The following is a 17,260-nucleotide window of genomic DNA, read 5'->3' on the forward strand; positions in this document are numbered from 1 at the left end:
CTGTGTGTGAGGGGGTTGGGTGTGTGTGTGAGGCGGGTGGGTGTGTCTGTGTGTGAGGCGGGTGGGTGTGTCTGCGTGTGAGGGGGGTGGATTTGTGTGTGTGTGGGGGAGTGCGTGTGGGGGTGTGTGCGTCTGTGAGGGGGGGTGGGGGTGTCTGTGTGTGAGGGGGAGTGGGCGTGTCGTGTGTGGGGGGTGGGTGTCGGTGTGTGAGGGGGTGGGTGGGTGTGTGAGGGGATGGGGGTCGGTGTGTGAGGGGGTGGGGGTGGGTGTGTCTGTGTGTGAGGGGGAGTGGGCGTGTCGTGTGTGGGGGGTGGGTGTCGGTGTGTGAGGGGGTGGGTGGGTGTGTGAGGGGGTGTGGGTGGGTGTGTCTGTGTGTGAGGGGATGGGGGTCGGTGTGTGAGGGGGTGGGGGTGGGTGTGTCTGTGTGTGAGGGGGAGGGGATGGGTGTGTGTGAGGGGGAGGGGATGGGTGTGTTTGTGTGTGAGGGGGTGGGGGTGGGTGAGTGTGGGTGTGTGTGAGGGGGTGGGGGTCGGTGTGTGAGGGGGTGGGTGGGTGTGTGTGAGGGGGTGGGGGTCGGTGTGTGAGGGGGTGGGTGGGTGTGTGTGAGGGGGTGGGGGTCGGTGTGTGAGGGGGTGGGTGGGTGTGTGTGAGGGGGTGGGGGTCGGTGTGTGAGGGGGTGGGTGGGTGTGTGTGAGGGGGTGGGGGTCGGTGTGTGAGGGGGTGGGTGGGTGTGTGTGAGGGGTGTGTCTGTGCTCCTGGGGGCGGGGCCGCCTCCCCGCGCGTGTTGGCCCCTCCCCCCGCGTGTTGGCCCCTCCCCCCGCGTGTTGGCCCCTCCCCCCGCGTGTTGGCCCCTCCCCCCGCGTGTTGGCCCCTCCCCTTGTGCGCGTGCGCGCGGCCGGCGGCCGGCTATTGAGCTGATTGTCCGCTCGGAGCGTGACCGTTGCCGCCGCCGTCCGTCCGTCAGTGACAGTGTCCCGCCGGCTTCTCCCTTTGCTCCAGCCCTGCTCTGTCACACCGCGGCGGCGGCGGTGTGGAGATGGCGGGCGCTGGCCCTAGTCCCGGCCCCGGCCCCGGCCCCGCTCTGTGGTATCACCGGGACCTGAGCCGAGCGGCGGCCGAGGAGCTGCTGGCCCGAGCGGGCAGGGATGGCAGCTTCTTGGTGCGAGACAGTGAGAGTGTGAGCGGGGCCTATGCCCTGTGTGTCCTGTGAGTATCCCAACTGTTAACGGGGGGGGGGGGGTGGGGGTGAGGGTGAGGGTGAGGGTGGGGGGTCGGGGTGGGGGTGAGGGTGGGTGGGGGGGTCGGGGTGGGGGTGGGGGGGTCACCGGGAAACTCTCTGTGCAGTTGTCTTGTTGTGTTTGGAGGGAATTGGCCCTCTTGTCCTTTTATTTTTAATTCCCCCACCTGGCTGCCCGTGCGTCCCTCAACTTGTTTGTCTTCAGTCGAAGCATCGACTTTGTCAAGTTTCACGCAGCTCGGAGTTCGCAAAAGTTAACGTTTAAAAGTTTGCAAATACGTTAGGGATCTTCTGCTTGGGCATGTGCAGAAGTTTAAAATCCAAGTCTCGCAGTAAACTTCACAGATAAAACGTGTACTCTCTGAATTTCTGAACCTTAGGGTTTCCGTTTAAACGCAGCTAATTCTCCCAACGTCAGGAGACGGGAGCGCTCCCTGATATGTTGTGTTCAATTCCACCTCCTTCGTGTCCCAGTCATCCCAGCTCTTTTGTTTTCAGGAAATACCAGCTACATTTTTGGTTGGTCGGTGGGTTGCAGCCACGGTACTTTGCAGAGCAAATGTTTACATGTGTGTGCATACGCAAAACATATTTGTTTTCAGAATTGCTAGAATTGGAGAGGGGAAATTGGGTTTGCATTTGTCCTCCCGAAGGGGACTGAGTTGGCAAGTTTTTTTGCAGACTTGAGCAGTTTCTTTTTCTCCAGATGAAGCATTTTTTTTTGCAGACATTTGAAATGAGAAGTCCTCTGTGGCGTGTACATCCATTATAGATCTCGAGAGAAGCATGACCTTTACAGCACTCACTGAAAAGGGAAGCAGTGTATATTTATTGAATTTTTTTTTTGCATAGACTACTTGGCCTAATCCTGTTCCTTGTAATTTTTTATGGATGTGTTATTCCACTCTTTGACTCCAATTTGAACAAGACTGGTCCAGCAAGCTCCAGTACTTGAGAAACAGAACGTTATTATGCAAGCAACATTATTTTTCTTACACAAAAATTGCAATTGCTTGGACAACTCCAGTCTGGTACCATCTGTGGAGATAAAGCAGTTAATTTTGGGTCCTGTGATTTCCAGCATTGGTAGTTTTTTTTTGCTATTTTTCTTTCTTATTCTCTATGGCACCAATTGGGTAATGCAGCCTTTTAATAGAATCATGGAATTTTAATCCATTAGAGGTCATTCCACCCATCATGTCACTACTGCCTTCCTAAAGAGTTACCCAGCCAGTCCCATTCTCCAGCCTTTTTTCCTTGCACCCCCTCAGTTCATCACTTTTCACTATATATATCCAAAATTACAGAATTTTATCAAGTTCGCATTTCACTGTCTGCTACACTAGGATTTGATCCCTCACCCCCACACATTAGCCTGAGGTTCTGGATGACTAGAGTCAAAAAGTGTGGTGCTGGAAAAGCACAGTCAGTTAGGCAGCATCTGAGGAGCAGGAGTGTTGACATTTTGAGCAGAAGCTCTTCGTCAGGACTGAGAGGGGGCTGGGCAAAGGGGCTAAGAGATAAATGGAAGGGGTGGGGTTGTGGGAAGGTGATAGGTAGATTGTGATGGTAATAGGCCAGTGAGGAGGATGGAGCAGATAGATGGGAATCTTGCTTCCACCCTCTGCTCTGACTTTTCACCATCACTCCCCACCTTCATCTACCGATTTGTCTTCCAAGCTCCCCCCAGCCCCTTCCCCCTCCCATTTATCTCTCAGCCCCCTTGCCCCCCCCACTCCCCACATCCCACATGAAGAGCTTATGCTTGAATGTTGACTCTGCTGCTCCTCAGATGCTGTATGATTGGCTGTGCTTTGCCTGCGCCACAGTTTTTGACTCTTACCTCCATCTGCAGTCCTCTCTTTCTCTTATGTTCTGGATGACTAGTCCAATGACATTATCATTATGGTACCATCTCCCTAGTAAACTATGCTATACTTAATGTCACTTGAGAGATTAAATTATATTTTTTATTTCCCCTATATATAAAACAAATTTTACTGGTAACTTGTATAGGATTTGAGAGCTGAACTTGTTAAATTCAATGCCAAAAGTGTAAAATTTCTGAGATACTTTGACACTGATTACATTGAGAGTTGTGCAAGGTGTATTTGAAGTTGAAAATGTGATTTTTGCTTTGGGATGTTTGTGGGTTTTTTCAGTTTTGAGTTCCAATGTCACCTGTGTATCCAGTTGAGGCTGTTAATACACCAAAGACTGAATTATCCTTTAATTGTTCATGTTTTCAAAGCTGAAGTTGGTTCTTGCAGTTTTGTCTCATTTGATGAACCAAATGGTGTTGATATTTGGCTTGAATTATGTTTAAAACTAGGAGTCACTGGTTGTTTTCTGATTAGGAATATCTTTGGCAAATGGAGTGCTCCTGATCATTACCCATTGACTGTGCAATGTGCACCAAAAATAGACAGCTGCACAAACTCAGGTCTGGCAGCACTTGTGGGGACAAAGCAAAGTTAATATTTCGAGTTCACTGTCTGTTCATCAGAACTGGCCTACAATGCATGGAAAGAATGTGATTTATGTGAAATTCACAGTGGAAAGAATGCCTTTTTTAACACTTTTTTTTTAAACTTTAGGATGTCCCAAAGTGTTTTACAGACAGCTGTAGCAGTTAATTTACTCACAGCACAGTTTCTTTTCCACCTGATATCAGTCATATTGGATCAGTAGTAAATATTAGCCAAACCACTAAAGGACTCCTGATCTTCTGGATCTCGCTGTTGTGAGAGGAGATTGAGACTTTTGCTTCATACTTTGTTCAAAAGGCAGCATATGGGACAGTGTGTATCACTTCTCCCTCTGTCCCTCTCTCTTTCTCTGCCCACTGCTGCCCCACCACCGCCAAAAAAAACCCCTTGCAGACTCTCTGGCAGTATGGTACTGACAGGAAAGATGAAGCCAGGACCAAGGGAAAAAGTGACTGCAAATAGAACAGTAAATGTCTCAGCTGCTGCGTGACTTTGTAATAACTCCAGTCTTGGTCCTGTCAGGAGAGCAGTAACACTTTCATTTGAACTCTGTAGGTTGCAATTATATTCTGACCAGTTTCTCAGATTGAGGTATTTAAAAAGTGGCGGAGTGTTTGTTTTCAGTTAAATTGACGAAGAAGGATATGTGTCACTGACAGGTCCTGAAGTTGCAATACTGTTTTCACTCGTCAAACTGATGTAATTTTTTTTCGCACTCGGGAAAGATTTTTTTCATGTTATAAGTTTGCTTGCTGAGCTGGTAGGTTTGTTCTCAGACATTTGGTCACCATAATAGGTAACATCATCAATGATGAAAATGTGTTGCTGGAAAAGCGCAGCAGGTCAGGCAGCATCCAAGGAGCAGGAGAATCGACGTTTCGGGCATGAGCCCTTCTTCATCAATGAGCCTCCGGTGAAATACTTGTGTTCTGTCCAACTTTCTACTTAAGTATTTTGGTCTGTTAAGGTGGGTGATATCATTCCCGGTTCTTTTTCTGAGGTTGATAAATGGGGTTCAACTTGATATGTTTATTGATGGAATTCCAGTTTGAATGCCAGGCCTCGAGGAATTCCTGTGTGTGCTCTGTTTAACCTGTCCTAGGATGGGTGTGTTGTCCCAGTCAAAGTGGTGTCCTCCTTTGTCTATGAGTAAGAATACTAGTGATAGCTGGTGTTGCCTTTTGATGGTTAGTTGGTGTTCGTGTATACTGGTGGCTATTTTCCTGTGTCTGTCTAATGGAGTGTTAGTTGCAGTCCTTGCAGGATATTTTGTAAATGACATTTGTTTCGCTGGTTGTTGGTACAGGGTCCTTTAGGTTCATCAGTAGCTGTTTCAGTATGTTGGTCGGTTTGTGGGCTACCATGATGCCAAGGGGTCAGAGTAGTCAGGTAGTTTAAGAATCGGTGGACTGTGTTCATCGGGTACCCGTTGTTCTTGAATATGCTATGTAGATATTTTTCTTTTGCTGCTCGTAGTTCCTGGGTGCTGCAGTGTGTAGTGGCCCATTTAAATAATGTCTTGAATCAGCTCTGTTTATGGGTGTTGGGATGATTGCTCCTGTAGTTAAGTATCTGGTCCGTGTGTGTTGCTTTCCTGTAGACACTAGTCTGCAGTTCTCCATTGACTGTTCGTTCCACTGTGGTATCTACAACAGTGATATCTGCACACATGGACCAGATACTTAACTACAGGAGCAATCATCCCAACACCCATAAACAGAGGTGATTCAAGACATTATTTAAATGGGCTACTGCACACTGCAGCACCCAGGAATTACGAGCAGCAAAAGGAAAATATCTATACAGCATCTTTAAGAACCATGGGTAATTGTTGAACACAGTCAGCTAATTCTGAAGCAACAAACCCAAGCAAGAAGACACAACATGCCCAGAGACTCTAGCCACACTACCATACATGAAAGACATCTCAGAGATCATTACCAGATTACTCCGACCCGTTGACATCGTGATAGCCCACAAACCGACCAACATACTGAAACAGCTACTGATGAACCTAAAGGACCCTGTACCAACAACCAGTGAAACGAATGTCATTTACAAAATACCCTGCAAGGACTGCAACAAACACTCCATTGGACAGACACAGGAAAACCGCCACCGGGATAACACCAACTAACCACTAAAAGACTAGACCAGCTTTCACTAGTTTCCTTACACACAGATAAAAAGGGATACCACTTTGACTGGGACAACGCATCCATCCTAGGACAGGTTAAACAGAGACACGCACGGGAATTCCTAGAGGCCTGGCACTCAAACCGGAATTCCATCAATAAACACATCGATTTGGACCCCATTTACCAACCCTTGAGAAAAAGAACTAGAAATGATATCACCCACCTTAACAGACCAAGACACAAATAGAAAGTGGGACAGAACATGAGCACTTCATCGGAGGCTGACTGATGTTACCTAGCATGGTGACAAAAAGTCTGAGAAGAAACCTACCAGTTCAGCAAGCAAACTTAGAACCTAAGCCTCAACCTGAGATACAAATCTTCTCAAAAATTGTAGATTTCTTTCACCTTTTAATGGTATTTATAGACTAAATAATGACTGCTGGAATCTTGCTGAAAATGGAGCTAAGTTGCTGAAACATTTCATCTCCAATTCATCAGATCAGAAGTACAAAGATTCCAAATTTCAAACCATGTAATTTTGTCATTCTTGCACTTGCCTTGACGAATGCAAAATGAAAAGCTTTGGCAACAGTGTTTTTTATGAGCAATGTTTCAAGTTCTGCATAATGAGTTGTTGCTACTGGCAAGCTGATGTGTAACTAGGAGGTCAGATTTAAGAAAACTGGCCTGGTTAGCAGTGGTGAGGTGAAAACTTTCTTTAAGCAGTGAATTTGATGGCAATTTCCTTCCCTGAAGGACATTAGTGAACCTGATGGGTTTTTCTGACAATCAACAATGGTCATCATTAGATTATTACTTCTAGGTATTTATTGAATTCAAGTTCCACCATCTGCAGTGGTGGAATTCAAACCCTGTCCCAGAATGTTATCTGGGTCTCTAGATTAACAGTTGAGTGATAATATCACGAGGCCATTGCCTCAAATTGTGTAGCTTACAACTTATTAAGAAGCAATGCGAAGTTATACCTCTTAAACTTGCAGTCATCAGGACCGAAATGCAAGAAAGCACATATAGTAAAGAATCCCTTCTGGTGCAGTGGTAGTGGTCCAACCTCTGATACAGGATGCCCAGTTTCACCACCTGTGCTGTAATGTTCTTGGATTTGTAAATATAAACTTTGAAGGAAAAGGAGTTTCAACCTCAAAACCAAATGCTTATATTTTCTGATAAACCTTACCTTGCCTGCCAGGAAGTGTGCAGTGTTGGTTTCTCAGAACAGAAAATACCCATATGAATGCTTCATCTAGTGCTTCTCAAATGTTTTCCCCACAAGATCTTTTTGAACCTTGAAAATTGTTGTAATCCCCCACAAAAGAACGATGGGGTTAGGATGGAGGTGGAGCAACCTGAGAGTGAGGAGAATTCTATGTGAAAATGAAGACTGCAGATGCTGGAGATCAGAGTCAAGATTGGAGTGATGCTGGAAAAGCATAGCAGGTCAGGCAGCATCTGAGGAGCAGGAGAATCAACATTTTGGGATCATTCTTGATGAAGGGCTCTGCCCGAAACGTCGATTTTCCTGCTTCTCGGATGCTGCCTGACCTGCTGTGCCTTTCCATGACCACTAATCTTGACCCAGAATCCTGTGAGTTGGAGGCTATTAATTTTCAGGATGCAGTTGTAATAATTTGGCTAGAACATTGAGGTGACCAGCACTGCCTTGCACCTTGCAACCCTAAACATTTAGCACCCTCTCCATTTTAAGAGCCACTGTTTGGACATTGGATATTTCCACCTGTCATTTATTGTGTTGAGCAGTGATCAAAATCCTCCCCAGTTCACAATGATCCTCAAGATGGATGGCCGAGTGGTATTCCTGCTAGTCTAATATTCCAGGATGCCAGGTGATGTTCTGAGGACCCAAGTTCAAATCCTATGATGGCAGATTGTAGAATTTGAAATCAATAATAAATCAGGAATTAAGAGTTGAATGAGGACTGAGAAACTTTTGTCAATTGTTGAAAGAAACTGTTTGGTTTACTAATGTCTTTGAGAGAAGAAAACTGTTGTCCTTACCTGCTCTGCCCTGCATATAACTCAAGGCCACAGCAATGTGGCTAACTCTCACTCTTAGGGATGGGCAATATATTCTGGCTGAGCTATTGATACCCACATCCCATGGATGAAGAGAAAAAAAATTAAATGTTTGGCAACGGCAGATCCTTTTGGATTGTGAATATTTCTTTCACAAACCCCAGAGTATTTAAACAAGAGCACAGTGTTGATGTGAGAACTAATCCTTGTGGGACTTTAAAATGACTCAGGCAACATCAACTTCCATCTATACAGTGCCTTTAATGAAACAAAACATTCCAACATACAGAGCTATTATCAAAAATAATTGAAACTCAGTCACACAAAATACTAAGGTGGTGATCAAAGGTTGTTTGTGGTACAAAGTTCACATTTAATTCATTAGTAAATTTTGCTGATGATTTAGTTACAAATTTTGGACTGTAACTAAACTGTCGGTTACTACATTAACATCTTGGATGATTCTGTGTCAAATATTTTTCACATCCATTAATCTCATTGGAGTTCAACAGAACTGTGTGCTTGTGGTTAATTCCCTTTTGCAAAGTAGGATTCTGAACTAAACTGCTTCCTTTGTGTTATTTTGAGCCTTGGTGGATCTTTGTGCAAATCATTTTGATCACTTCTATTGACACATTTAGTAAGTCAAATTGAGTTTATAGGTAGAGGAGTAGGCCAATTAGCCTCTTAAGTCTATTCTGCCATTCAATAAGATCATGTCTAATTTGTAGCCAAACTTCATATTTGGCCCATATTCCTTATACCTTTGCTTAAACAAACATGAGTTCATCCCATATTTAAAATGTAATAACTGATCCAGCAACTGATGTCATTTGTGGAAGAGAGTTTCAAACCTCTACCGTCCTGCTTGGCTTGACCTCAGTCTTTGGTAAGATTTGGGCTGAGCCAGCACAGCTTTGTCAAGGGATGGTCGTGTCTCACAAATATGTTAGAATTCTATGAGGCAGTAATGAGTAACTTAGACAAAGGAGAGTGAGTGGTCAAAATTAATTTGGATTTGCAGAGGCTTTTGACAAGGTGCTGCACAGGAGGCTGCTAAATAAGATAAGAGCCCCAAGGTGTTGGGGGCAAGGTACTGGCACGGATAAAGGATTGATTGACAGGCAGAACGCAGACTGTGGGGGGAAAGCAGTCGTTTTCAGGATGGCAGGCAGTGACCTGTGGAGTCCTGCAGAGGCCCATGTTGGGATCATAACCACTCATGATATATGTTAACGATCTGAATGAAGCAATTGATATTATTTCTAAGCTTACGAACTGCACAAAGGTAGGTGGAGGGATAGGGTGGTGTTGAGGAAGTGGGAAGGCTGCAGAGGACTTGGATGGGCGAGGAGAGTGGGCAAAGATGTGACAGGATACATTGTGAGACAAAGTGAGGTTATATACTTTGGTAGGAAGAATAAAGATGTAGATTATTTTCTAAATAAGGGAAAGGCTTTGGAAATCTGAAGCATAAAGGGACTTGGGAGTCCTAGTTCAGGATTCTGTTAAGATTAACGTAGGTTCAGTTGGCAGTTAGGAAGACAGATGCAATGTTAGCATTCTTTCGAGGGCTGGAATTCAAGAGCAGGATGTACTGCTGAGGCTATGTAAGACTGCATTTTGAACATTGCAAGTCCTTTTGGACCCTGTACCTAGGGAAGGATGTGCTGGCCTTGAGAAATGATTGAGGACTCTGGATCTATATTTGATGGAGTTTTGAAATGAGAGAGGGATCTGATTGAAACTTGCAGAATACTGAGGGGCTTGGATAGAGCTGGCGTGAAGATGTTTCCACTGCTAGGAGAGAGTAGGACCCAGCCTGAGAGTGAAAGGATGACCCTTTAGAACTGAAATGAAGAGAAATTTCTTCAACCAGAGGGTGATTATTGTACGGAATTCATTGTCACAGTGAGCTGTGGAGGCCAACTCATTAAGTGTATTTAAGACAGAGGTAAGTTCTTGATTTGTAATGGGATCAAGGGTTACAGGGAGAAGGCAGGAGAATGGATTTGAGAAATGCATCAGTCATGATGGAGCAGACTTGATGAGCTGTATGCCTTATGGTCTGACCATAATTTTTCAACAATACCCCCAGTTCTACAATCACCAACAAGTTGAAATATTTTATCTTTATCTCTTTATCTATCCTGTCTTTTCCTGTTAATATCTTGAAGATTTTGATCAGATCAGCCCTTAACCTTCTAAATTCTAGAGAAGACAGGCCTGATTTATATAAACTCTCCTCAAACTTAACTCAGGAAGTACAGGTGTCATTCTTGTAAATGTACCTTTATACTCTGGTACTGCTGCCCAGGTAGGTGCAGCAAGCACTGGTTCATGCTGCTGAAGGTCCAAGATCCCTGCAGGTTTGGTTGCTTGCAGGTAAATACAGAATGTGATGTGTAACAATATCATGTGGTTCAGGAAGAAATTGGTCCAGTGTTTGTAAAGTAGTCTAGGGATTGCTGCTCCACTCACTCCGCATCCTGGATCATGGAAGAGAAATATCTGACAATTTATTTGCTGCAATTACTCCAGTAAAGTATTGACAATAACATTATTAAATAAAAAGTAAACATATAAAGAGATCCAGGACTTGCTCAAAAAGATAGGTTTTAAAGTGCATTTTAAAGAAGGAGAAAGATAAAGATTTGGGGAAGGAATTCCAGTGCTTTGGCAAGGCATTTGAAGACATGGCTGTCAGTGGCAAAAATAAATCAGAAAGCAGTCAGAATCAGAAGAGCATGATTACTCTGGATTATTGTTGAACAAGAGGTATTTATAGAAATGTACAAAGTTAAAAACCACACAACACCAGGTGATAGTCCAACAGGTTTATTTGGAAGCACTTGCTTTTTGAGCACTGCTCCTTCATCAGGTGTTGTCGCCTGTTGATACAACCACCTGATGAAGGATCAGCACTCTGAAAGCTAGTGCTTTCAAATGACTATCACCTGGTGTTGTGTGAACTTTAACTTTGTATCCCCAGTCTGACACCACTGTCTCCAAATCATTTATTGAGATGGACTTGGTAAAGTCATGAAGGGATTTGACATTGGTTTGGTTACTTGTTTTGCCCAAAGAATGGCTCACCTGCTGAGACCAAAGTTTGGGGCAGGAGCAAGCAATTTAACTCTTCAAGTCTGTTGAGTATGATCAAGGCAGATCATCTGTCTTGTTAAATTATTCCTGTTTGCTTCCCACAGCCCTGACTCCTTTAAAATCATAAAGTTATCCAAGACAAAAGCTGGAAAATTATAAGCCGATTAGCCTAACCCCTCTTGTAGGTAAAGTTCTAGAATCCATCGTTAAGGATGACATTTCTAAATTCTTGAAGTGCAGGGTAGGATTAGAACAAATCAGCATAGATTTAGTAAGGGGAGGTTATGCCTGACAAACCTGTTAGAATTCTTTGAAGCGGTAACAAGTAGGTTATACCGGGAAAGCCCAGTGGATGTTACCTATCTAGACTTCCATAAGGCCTTTGAATAAGATGCCTCATGGTAGGCTGCTGAGTAAGGTGACGGCCTATGGTGTTTGAGGTGAGCTACTGGCATGGATTGAGGATTTGCTGTCTGACACAAAGCAGAGAGTTGGGATAAAAGGTTCTTTTTTGGAATGGCAGCCGGTGACATGTGGGGTTTTGCAGGGTTCAGTGTTGGGGCCACAGCTGTTCACTTAATATATTCATGATCTGGATGAAGGTACTGGGGCATTCTGGCGAAGTTCACCGATGATACGAAGTTAGGCGGATGGGCAGGTAGTTCTGAAGAGGTAGGGAGGCTGTAGAAAGAGTTAGGCAGTTTAGGAGAGTGGTCCAAGAAATGGCTGCTGAAATTCAACATGAGCAAGTGCACTTTGGAAAAAAGAATACAGACATGGTGAGAAAATTCATAAAGCCAAAGTACAAAGAGATCTGGGAGTGCTAGTCCAGGATTCTGTAAAGGTTGATTTGCAGGTTGAGTCCGTGATTAAGAAAGCAAATGTAATGTTGTCATTTATCTCAAGAGGGTTGGAATATAAAAGCAGTGACGTGCTTCTGAGACTTTATAAAGCTCTAGTTAGAATCCATTTAGAATACTGTGTCCAATTTTGGGCCCCACACCAGGAGGGACATACTGGCACTGGAGCATGTTCAGCTAGGAGATACAATATTTGGAGTAGAATGACAGTGTTATTGTCAGTAAATTTGATGAATGTTGGTTGATATAGTGTGTCCACAGAGAGCTTTTGCTTTGTTTATTTAATGTATTGATTTCACCAATGATTATAAACATTGTACACAGACCGTGATGCAATTTTGGTTCTATAGTAGACTTAGTGCCTGTCTTCTATGTATGGCATCCAGAAAGGTCTAGGTTAATAGCTACTGGGCTTTTGGCAAGAGAGCATAATTTATTTATCTGCTGAACGTTTTCTATGATCCTATGGACAGGTGTCGACATCTGCATCTACTATCTGGCTTTACTGACATCCTGGTAACAGGATTCAACACAGTTGGTTTTAACATAGAATGGTACAGCATAATACAGGCCCTTCGGGCCTCTATGTTGTGCCGGTCTTTTATCCTTTTCTAAGATCAGACTAACCTACAAGAAACCTTTCTTCCATATGCCTATCCAAGAGTCACTTACATTATGAACATTTATCTGACTCTTCTACCACTGCTGCTAGTGTATTCCACGCACCCATCACTCTGTAAAGAACCTGCCTCTGACATCTCCCCTAAACCTTCCTCCAATTACCTTAAAATTATGCCCCCTCATGATAGACATTTCCACCTTAAGAAAATGTCTCTAGCTATCCACTCTCTGTGGTTCTCAACATCTTGTACACCTCTGTCAAGTCACCTCTCATCTTTCTTTGCTCCAGTGAGAAAAGCCCTAGCTCCCTCAACCTTTCTTCTTAACACATGCCCCCCCAGTCCAGACAGCATCCTAGGAAATCTCCTCTGCACCCTCGCTAAAGCTTCCAAATTTTACTATAGTGAGGCAACCGGAACTGAATGCAATATTCCAAGTGTTGTCTTAACAGGGCTTTGTTGAGCTGCAATATAACCTCGTGACTCTTAAACTCAGTCCCCTTGCTAATGAAAACCAACACACCGTGCGCCATCTTAACAACCCTATCAACTTGGGTGGCAACTTCGAGGGATCTATGGACTTGGACCCCAAGATTCACCTGTTCCTTCACATTGCCAAGAATGCTGCCTGTATCCTACATTTACATTTTCCAGGTTGACCTCCATCTGCCACTTCTCACCCCAGTTCTGCATCTTGTCAATGTTCCATTACAACTGCCCTAACACTATCCACCACTCCATCAACTTTCATGTCATCAGTAAACTTACTAACCCACCCTTCCCTTTCCTCATCCAAGTCATTTATAAAAATCATGACGAGCGGAGGTCCCAGAACCAATCCCTGCAGAACAGCACTGGTCATCAAGCTCCATTCTGAATACTTTGCATCCACTACCACTGTCTGTCTTCTATGGGCCAGCCAATTCTATATCCCACCAGCCAGATTTCCCTGTTTCCCAAACCTTCTTACTTTCTGAACGTGCCTACCATGGGGAACCTTATCAAATAGGAGAAAGTGAGGACTGCAGATGCTGGAGATCAGAGTTGAAAATGTGTTGCTGGAAAAGCGCAGCAGGTCAGGCAGCATCCAAGGGCATGAGCCCTTCTTCAGGAGTCGATTCTCCTGCTCCTTGGATGCTGTCTGACCTGCTGCGCCTTTTCAGCTCAAACCTTATCAAATGCCTTGCTAAAACCCTGCACCACATGCATCAGCGTGTTTTATCACTTCCTCAAAGAATTCCATAAGGTTTGTGAGGCATGATCTGCCCCAATGCTGACTCTCTCTAATCAAACTATGATTTTCTATGAAATCCTGTCTCTCAGAATCATCTCTAGTTATTTGTTCATCACTGAGGTAAGACTGACTGGTTTGTAATTCCCAGGGTTATCCCTATTCCCTTTCTTGAACAAGAGAATAACTTTTGCCACCCTCCAATCATCAGGCACTATTCCAGGGAACAGTGTGGGCGCAAAGATCATCACCAAAGGTGCAGCAATGTCTTCCCTTGCTTCCTGTAGTATCTTTGGGTGTATCTGGTCTGGCCCAGATCTTGCCTCATGTATTTCAAAGTTTTCAGCACATCACCTTTCCTAACACCAACCTGTTCAAGCATATCAGTCTGTTTCATGCTGTCCTCAGATACATCAAGGTCCCTCTCAGGAGTGAATACTGAAACAAAGTATTTATTAAGGACCTCCCCTGCTTCTTCTGACTCCAGGCACAAGTTTCCTCCACTATCCCTGATCGGCCCCACCCTCATGTTCCTCATGTAAGTGTACAATGCCTTGGGGTTTCCCTTAATCCTACCAACGAAAGCTTTTTCATGCCCCCTTCTAGCTCTCCTGATTCCATTCTTCAGTTCCTTCCAGGCTACCTTGTAAAGCCCTGTCTGATCCATGCCGCTTCAAACTTAAGTTTCCTTTTTCCCCTTGACTAGATATTCCACATCCTTTGTCACCCAAGGTTCTTTCAACCTGCCATCCCTTCCTTGCCTCAGTGGGCCAAACCTGTCTGCCACTATCTGCAAGTGCTTCCTAAACAACCTCCACATTTCTGTTGTGCATTTCCCTGAGAACATCTGTTCCCAATTTGGGAGTGGATGGGACTGGTTGAATCTGTTTTGGGAATTTCACGTGGTCTATGGAAAGCAACATTTGACTCTAATCTTTTATTTGCTACACTTTGTGGTTTTCAAATGAGAACAGAAAAGCAAGCAGAGCAGAAATGAGGAGTGGATGACTGTCTACAATGAAGGTAGCCTGTCACTTTTAGTTCTGTTGTACTGTGTGAGTGCCTTGATTGGGTTTACCTTGTAATCTGCAAACTCATGCTGTACAAGGAAATATATTGAACACTTATTTGAATCTCTGGATAGCTATTCTTCATGAACATACTAATTCTGAATTTTTTTTTGCTAATTACTAAATCTAACTGCAAATACATTTGAGGGGTTGGACTGAAAATGGAAATTGCTCCATTATAAGACTTGTTGTGGTTGCAGAGGTGATGAAGCCTGTGCTTTTTGAGTGAATGTCCTTGTCTTGCCACAAATTCTTTACTGCTGTCCCACACCCTGGTCATTATCGTTAAGTTACCCTTCCTGTACATCACTAGGTCTTGTTACTGGACTCAACCTAGATCCCCAGGCTAATGTTCTGGGCACGTGTGTTCTAATCCAAACATGGCAGATGGTGAAATTTTAAATACAATGAAAATTTGGGGAAAAATAATGTTTGGCAACTTTATAAACACGGCTGATTGTTATAAAAACCCATTTGCTTTGCTAATATCTTTTAAAGAAGGAAATGTATTGTCTGGCCTTGCTTAAAATGAGACTGCAGGCCCACAACAAGATTGTTAACTGACCTCTGGGTAATTGGAGGTGGCTAATAAGTACTGGTTTAGCCAGTGACAGCCACATCCCTTGAACGAATAGAAAGATCAAGTTCCCACCCCTCCAAAAATATGCCATCTTACATTGCTTGAAGTTGCAGAAAGTGATTTACCTTGAAGTATCTTGGGATTTTTTTTGGCCATTTTCTCTGAGGTGTCAGAATAAGATAACACCTTCTTGAAAGTGGTATAGGAGTGTAAAAATATGTTCTGTGTAAATAGTGTGAATGTGAAGGTGAAACTGGTTTCACGCCTGAGCTGAATGGTGAAAACCACTAGTTGTGCTTATGACATTTGCTTTTAGTACTTCAGCTGTTGGTAATTCTGTTTCAAAATGGTTTCCTGAGATTAGCTGGTTTTAGAGGTTTCACCTCTTTCTTGCCACAGTCATCTTTTTGCTGAAGATGCTGTCTTGATTTGGGACACAGAGCCTGAGATGCACAACACAGAAAAAGGCTCTTCAGCTGGTCAAAAACAACCACTTAACTATTCTATCCTATTTTCTTGATCCAAAACGTTCTATGGCTTGGCATTGCAAGTGCACATCTAGATAATTCTTTAATGTTATGAAGATTTCTGCCTTTGCATGCAGTGAGTTCCAGATTCCAACTGCCCTCTGGGAGAAAAAGATTTTCCCCATATCTTCTCAAAATCTTCTGTCCCTTCCTTCCATCAACGGGAATAGTTTCTTTGCGTTTACCCTATCTTTGTTGTGGAGGTGCCTGTGTTGGAGTAGGTTGGACAAGGTCAAAAATCACTTGATATCAGGTTATAATTCAACAGGTTTATTTGAAAACACAAGCTCTCAGCGACTTGCTCCTCCTCCAGGTACTGGTGAGACAGGAGACACCATGTACAGAATTTATAAGTAAGAGATCGAATGGACATACAACTGATGGGAAAGTATTGAACAAACCTAAGATGGCTGTTAAATCTTTTATCAGTTAGAATGGCAATGCAGGTTTCGATTGATTAGTATGCAAATCCCAGAATTTCTTTGGCATTTTATAAGTTCCTACTTTGGAAATAAAACCAGTCGGATTCCAGGTTAAGACATAGACAGATTCTTAACAAGGCCTCACACCTAAAAGGTATTGTCTGACCTGAGATGTCACCTCTTTTATTCTGAGAAAATATTAAATTACCTCAGGGAGGTGACTGAAAGAAATTCTGGGATTTGCATATTAATCAATTGAAACCTGCATCTCCATTCTAACTGATTTAACAGCCATTTTAGGTTTGTTCAATACATTCATATCAGTTGTGAGAGCCTTTGATCTTTTACTTATAAATCATGTGTATGACATATCATGTCTCACCAGCACCTGAAGAAGAAGCAAGGCTCTAAAATTAGTGTTTTCAAATAAACCTGTTGGATTATAACCTGGTGTTGTCATTTTTGACGTTACCCTATGTATGCCTTTCATAATCTTATAGATCTCAATTATGTCCCATCTCAATCTGCTCTGCTCGAAGGAAAGCAACCAGAGTCTGTCCAATCTCTCTTCATAACTGAAATTTTCCAGTAAATTGATGAAATTACAAATTGCAGTTCTTCAAACACTTTCAAAAATGGCAAATGCTTTTGTGTACGTTTCCACAATTTGTCACCACCATCTTGATAAATCTCCTTTATACCATCTCCAGTGCTATTATATCCCTCTTATAATGGTGGATTCCAGAACTGGACACAATTCTCTAGCTGTGGCCTAACCTGTGATTTATGCAGTTCCAGCATAACACCTCTCCTTAAAATCTCTGCCTCAGCTAATAAAGGCAAATATACCTAACTAGTTTATCCCCATGTCCTGATACCTTAAGGGACCAGTGTTCATGCACACCAAGTTCCTTATATCCTCT

General features: G+C 43.6%; 1 protein-coding gene across 2 annotated transcripts in view; it reads left to right on the top strand.

Moving 5' to 3' along the window:
* The first annotated feature begins 895 nt into the window (after positions 1-895).
* Positions 896-17,260, top strand: part of inppl1a (inositol polyphosphate phosphatase-like 1a) — a 234,108-nt gene continuing 217,743 nt past the window's right edge. Inside the window, exon 1 of one of the 2 annotated variants that reach the window (XM_072576755.1) lies at positions 896-1,206. In XM_072576755.1, the coding sequence (XP_072432856.1) occupies positions 1,037-1,206 (170 nt within the window). In that variant the 5' untranslated portion in view covers positions 896-1,036. The remainder of the gene's footprint in view (positions 1,207-17,260) is intronic. The other variant, XM_072576756.1, reaches the window with a different exon arrangement.

Source organism: Chiloscyllium punctatum, chromosome 9 (genome assembly GCF_047496795.1).
Source record: "Chiloscyllium punctatum isolate Juve2018m chromosome 9, sChiPun1.3, whole genome shotgun sequence".
NCBI classification, from domain to species: Eukaryota; Metazoa; Chordata; class Chondrichthyes; order Orectolobiformes; family Hemiscylliidae; genus Chiloscyllium; species Chiloscyllium punctatum.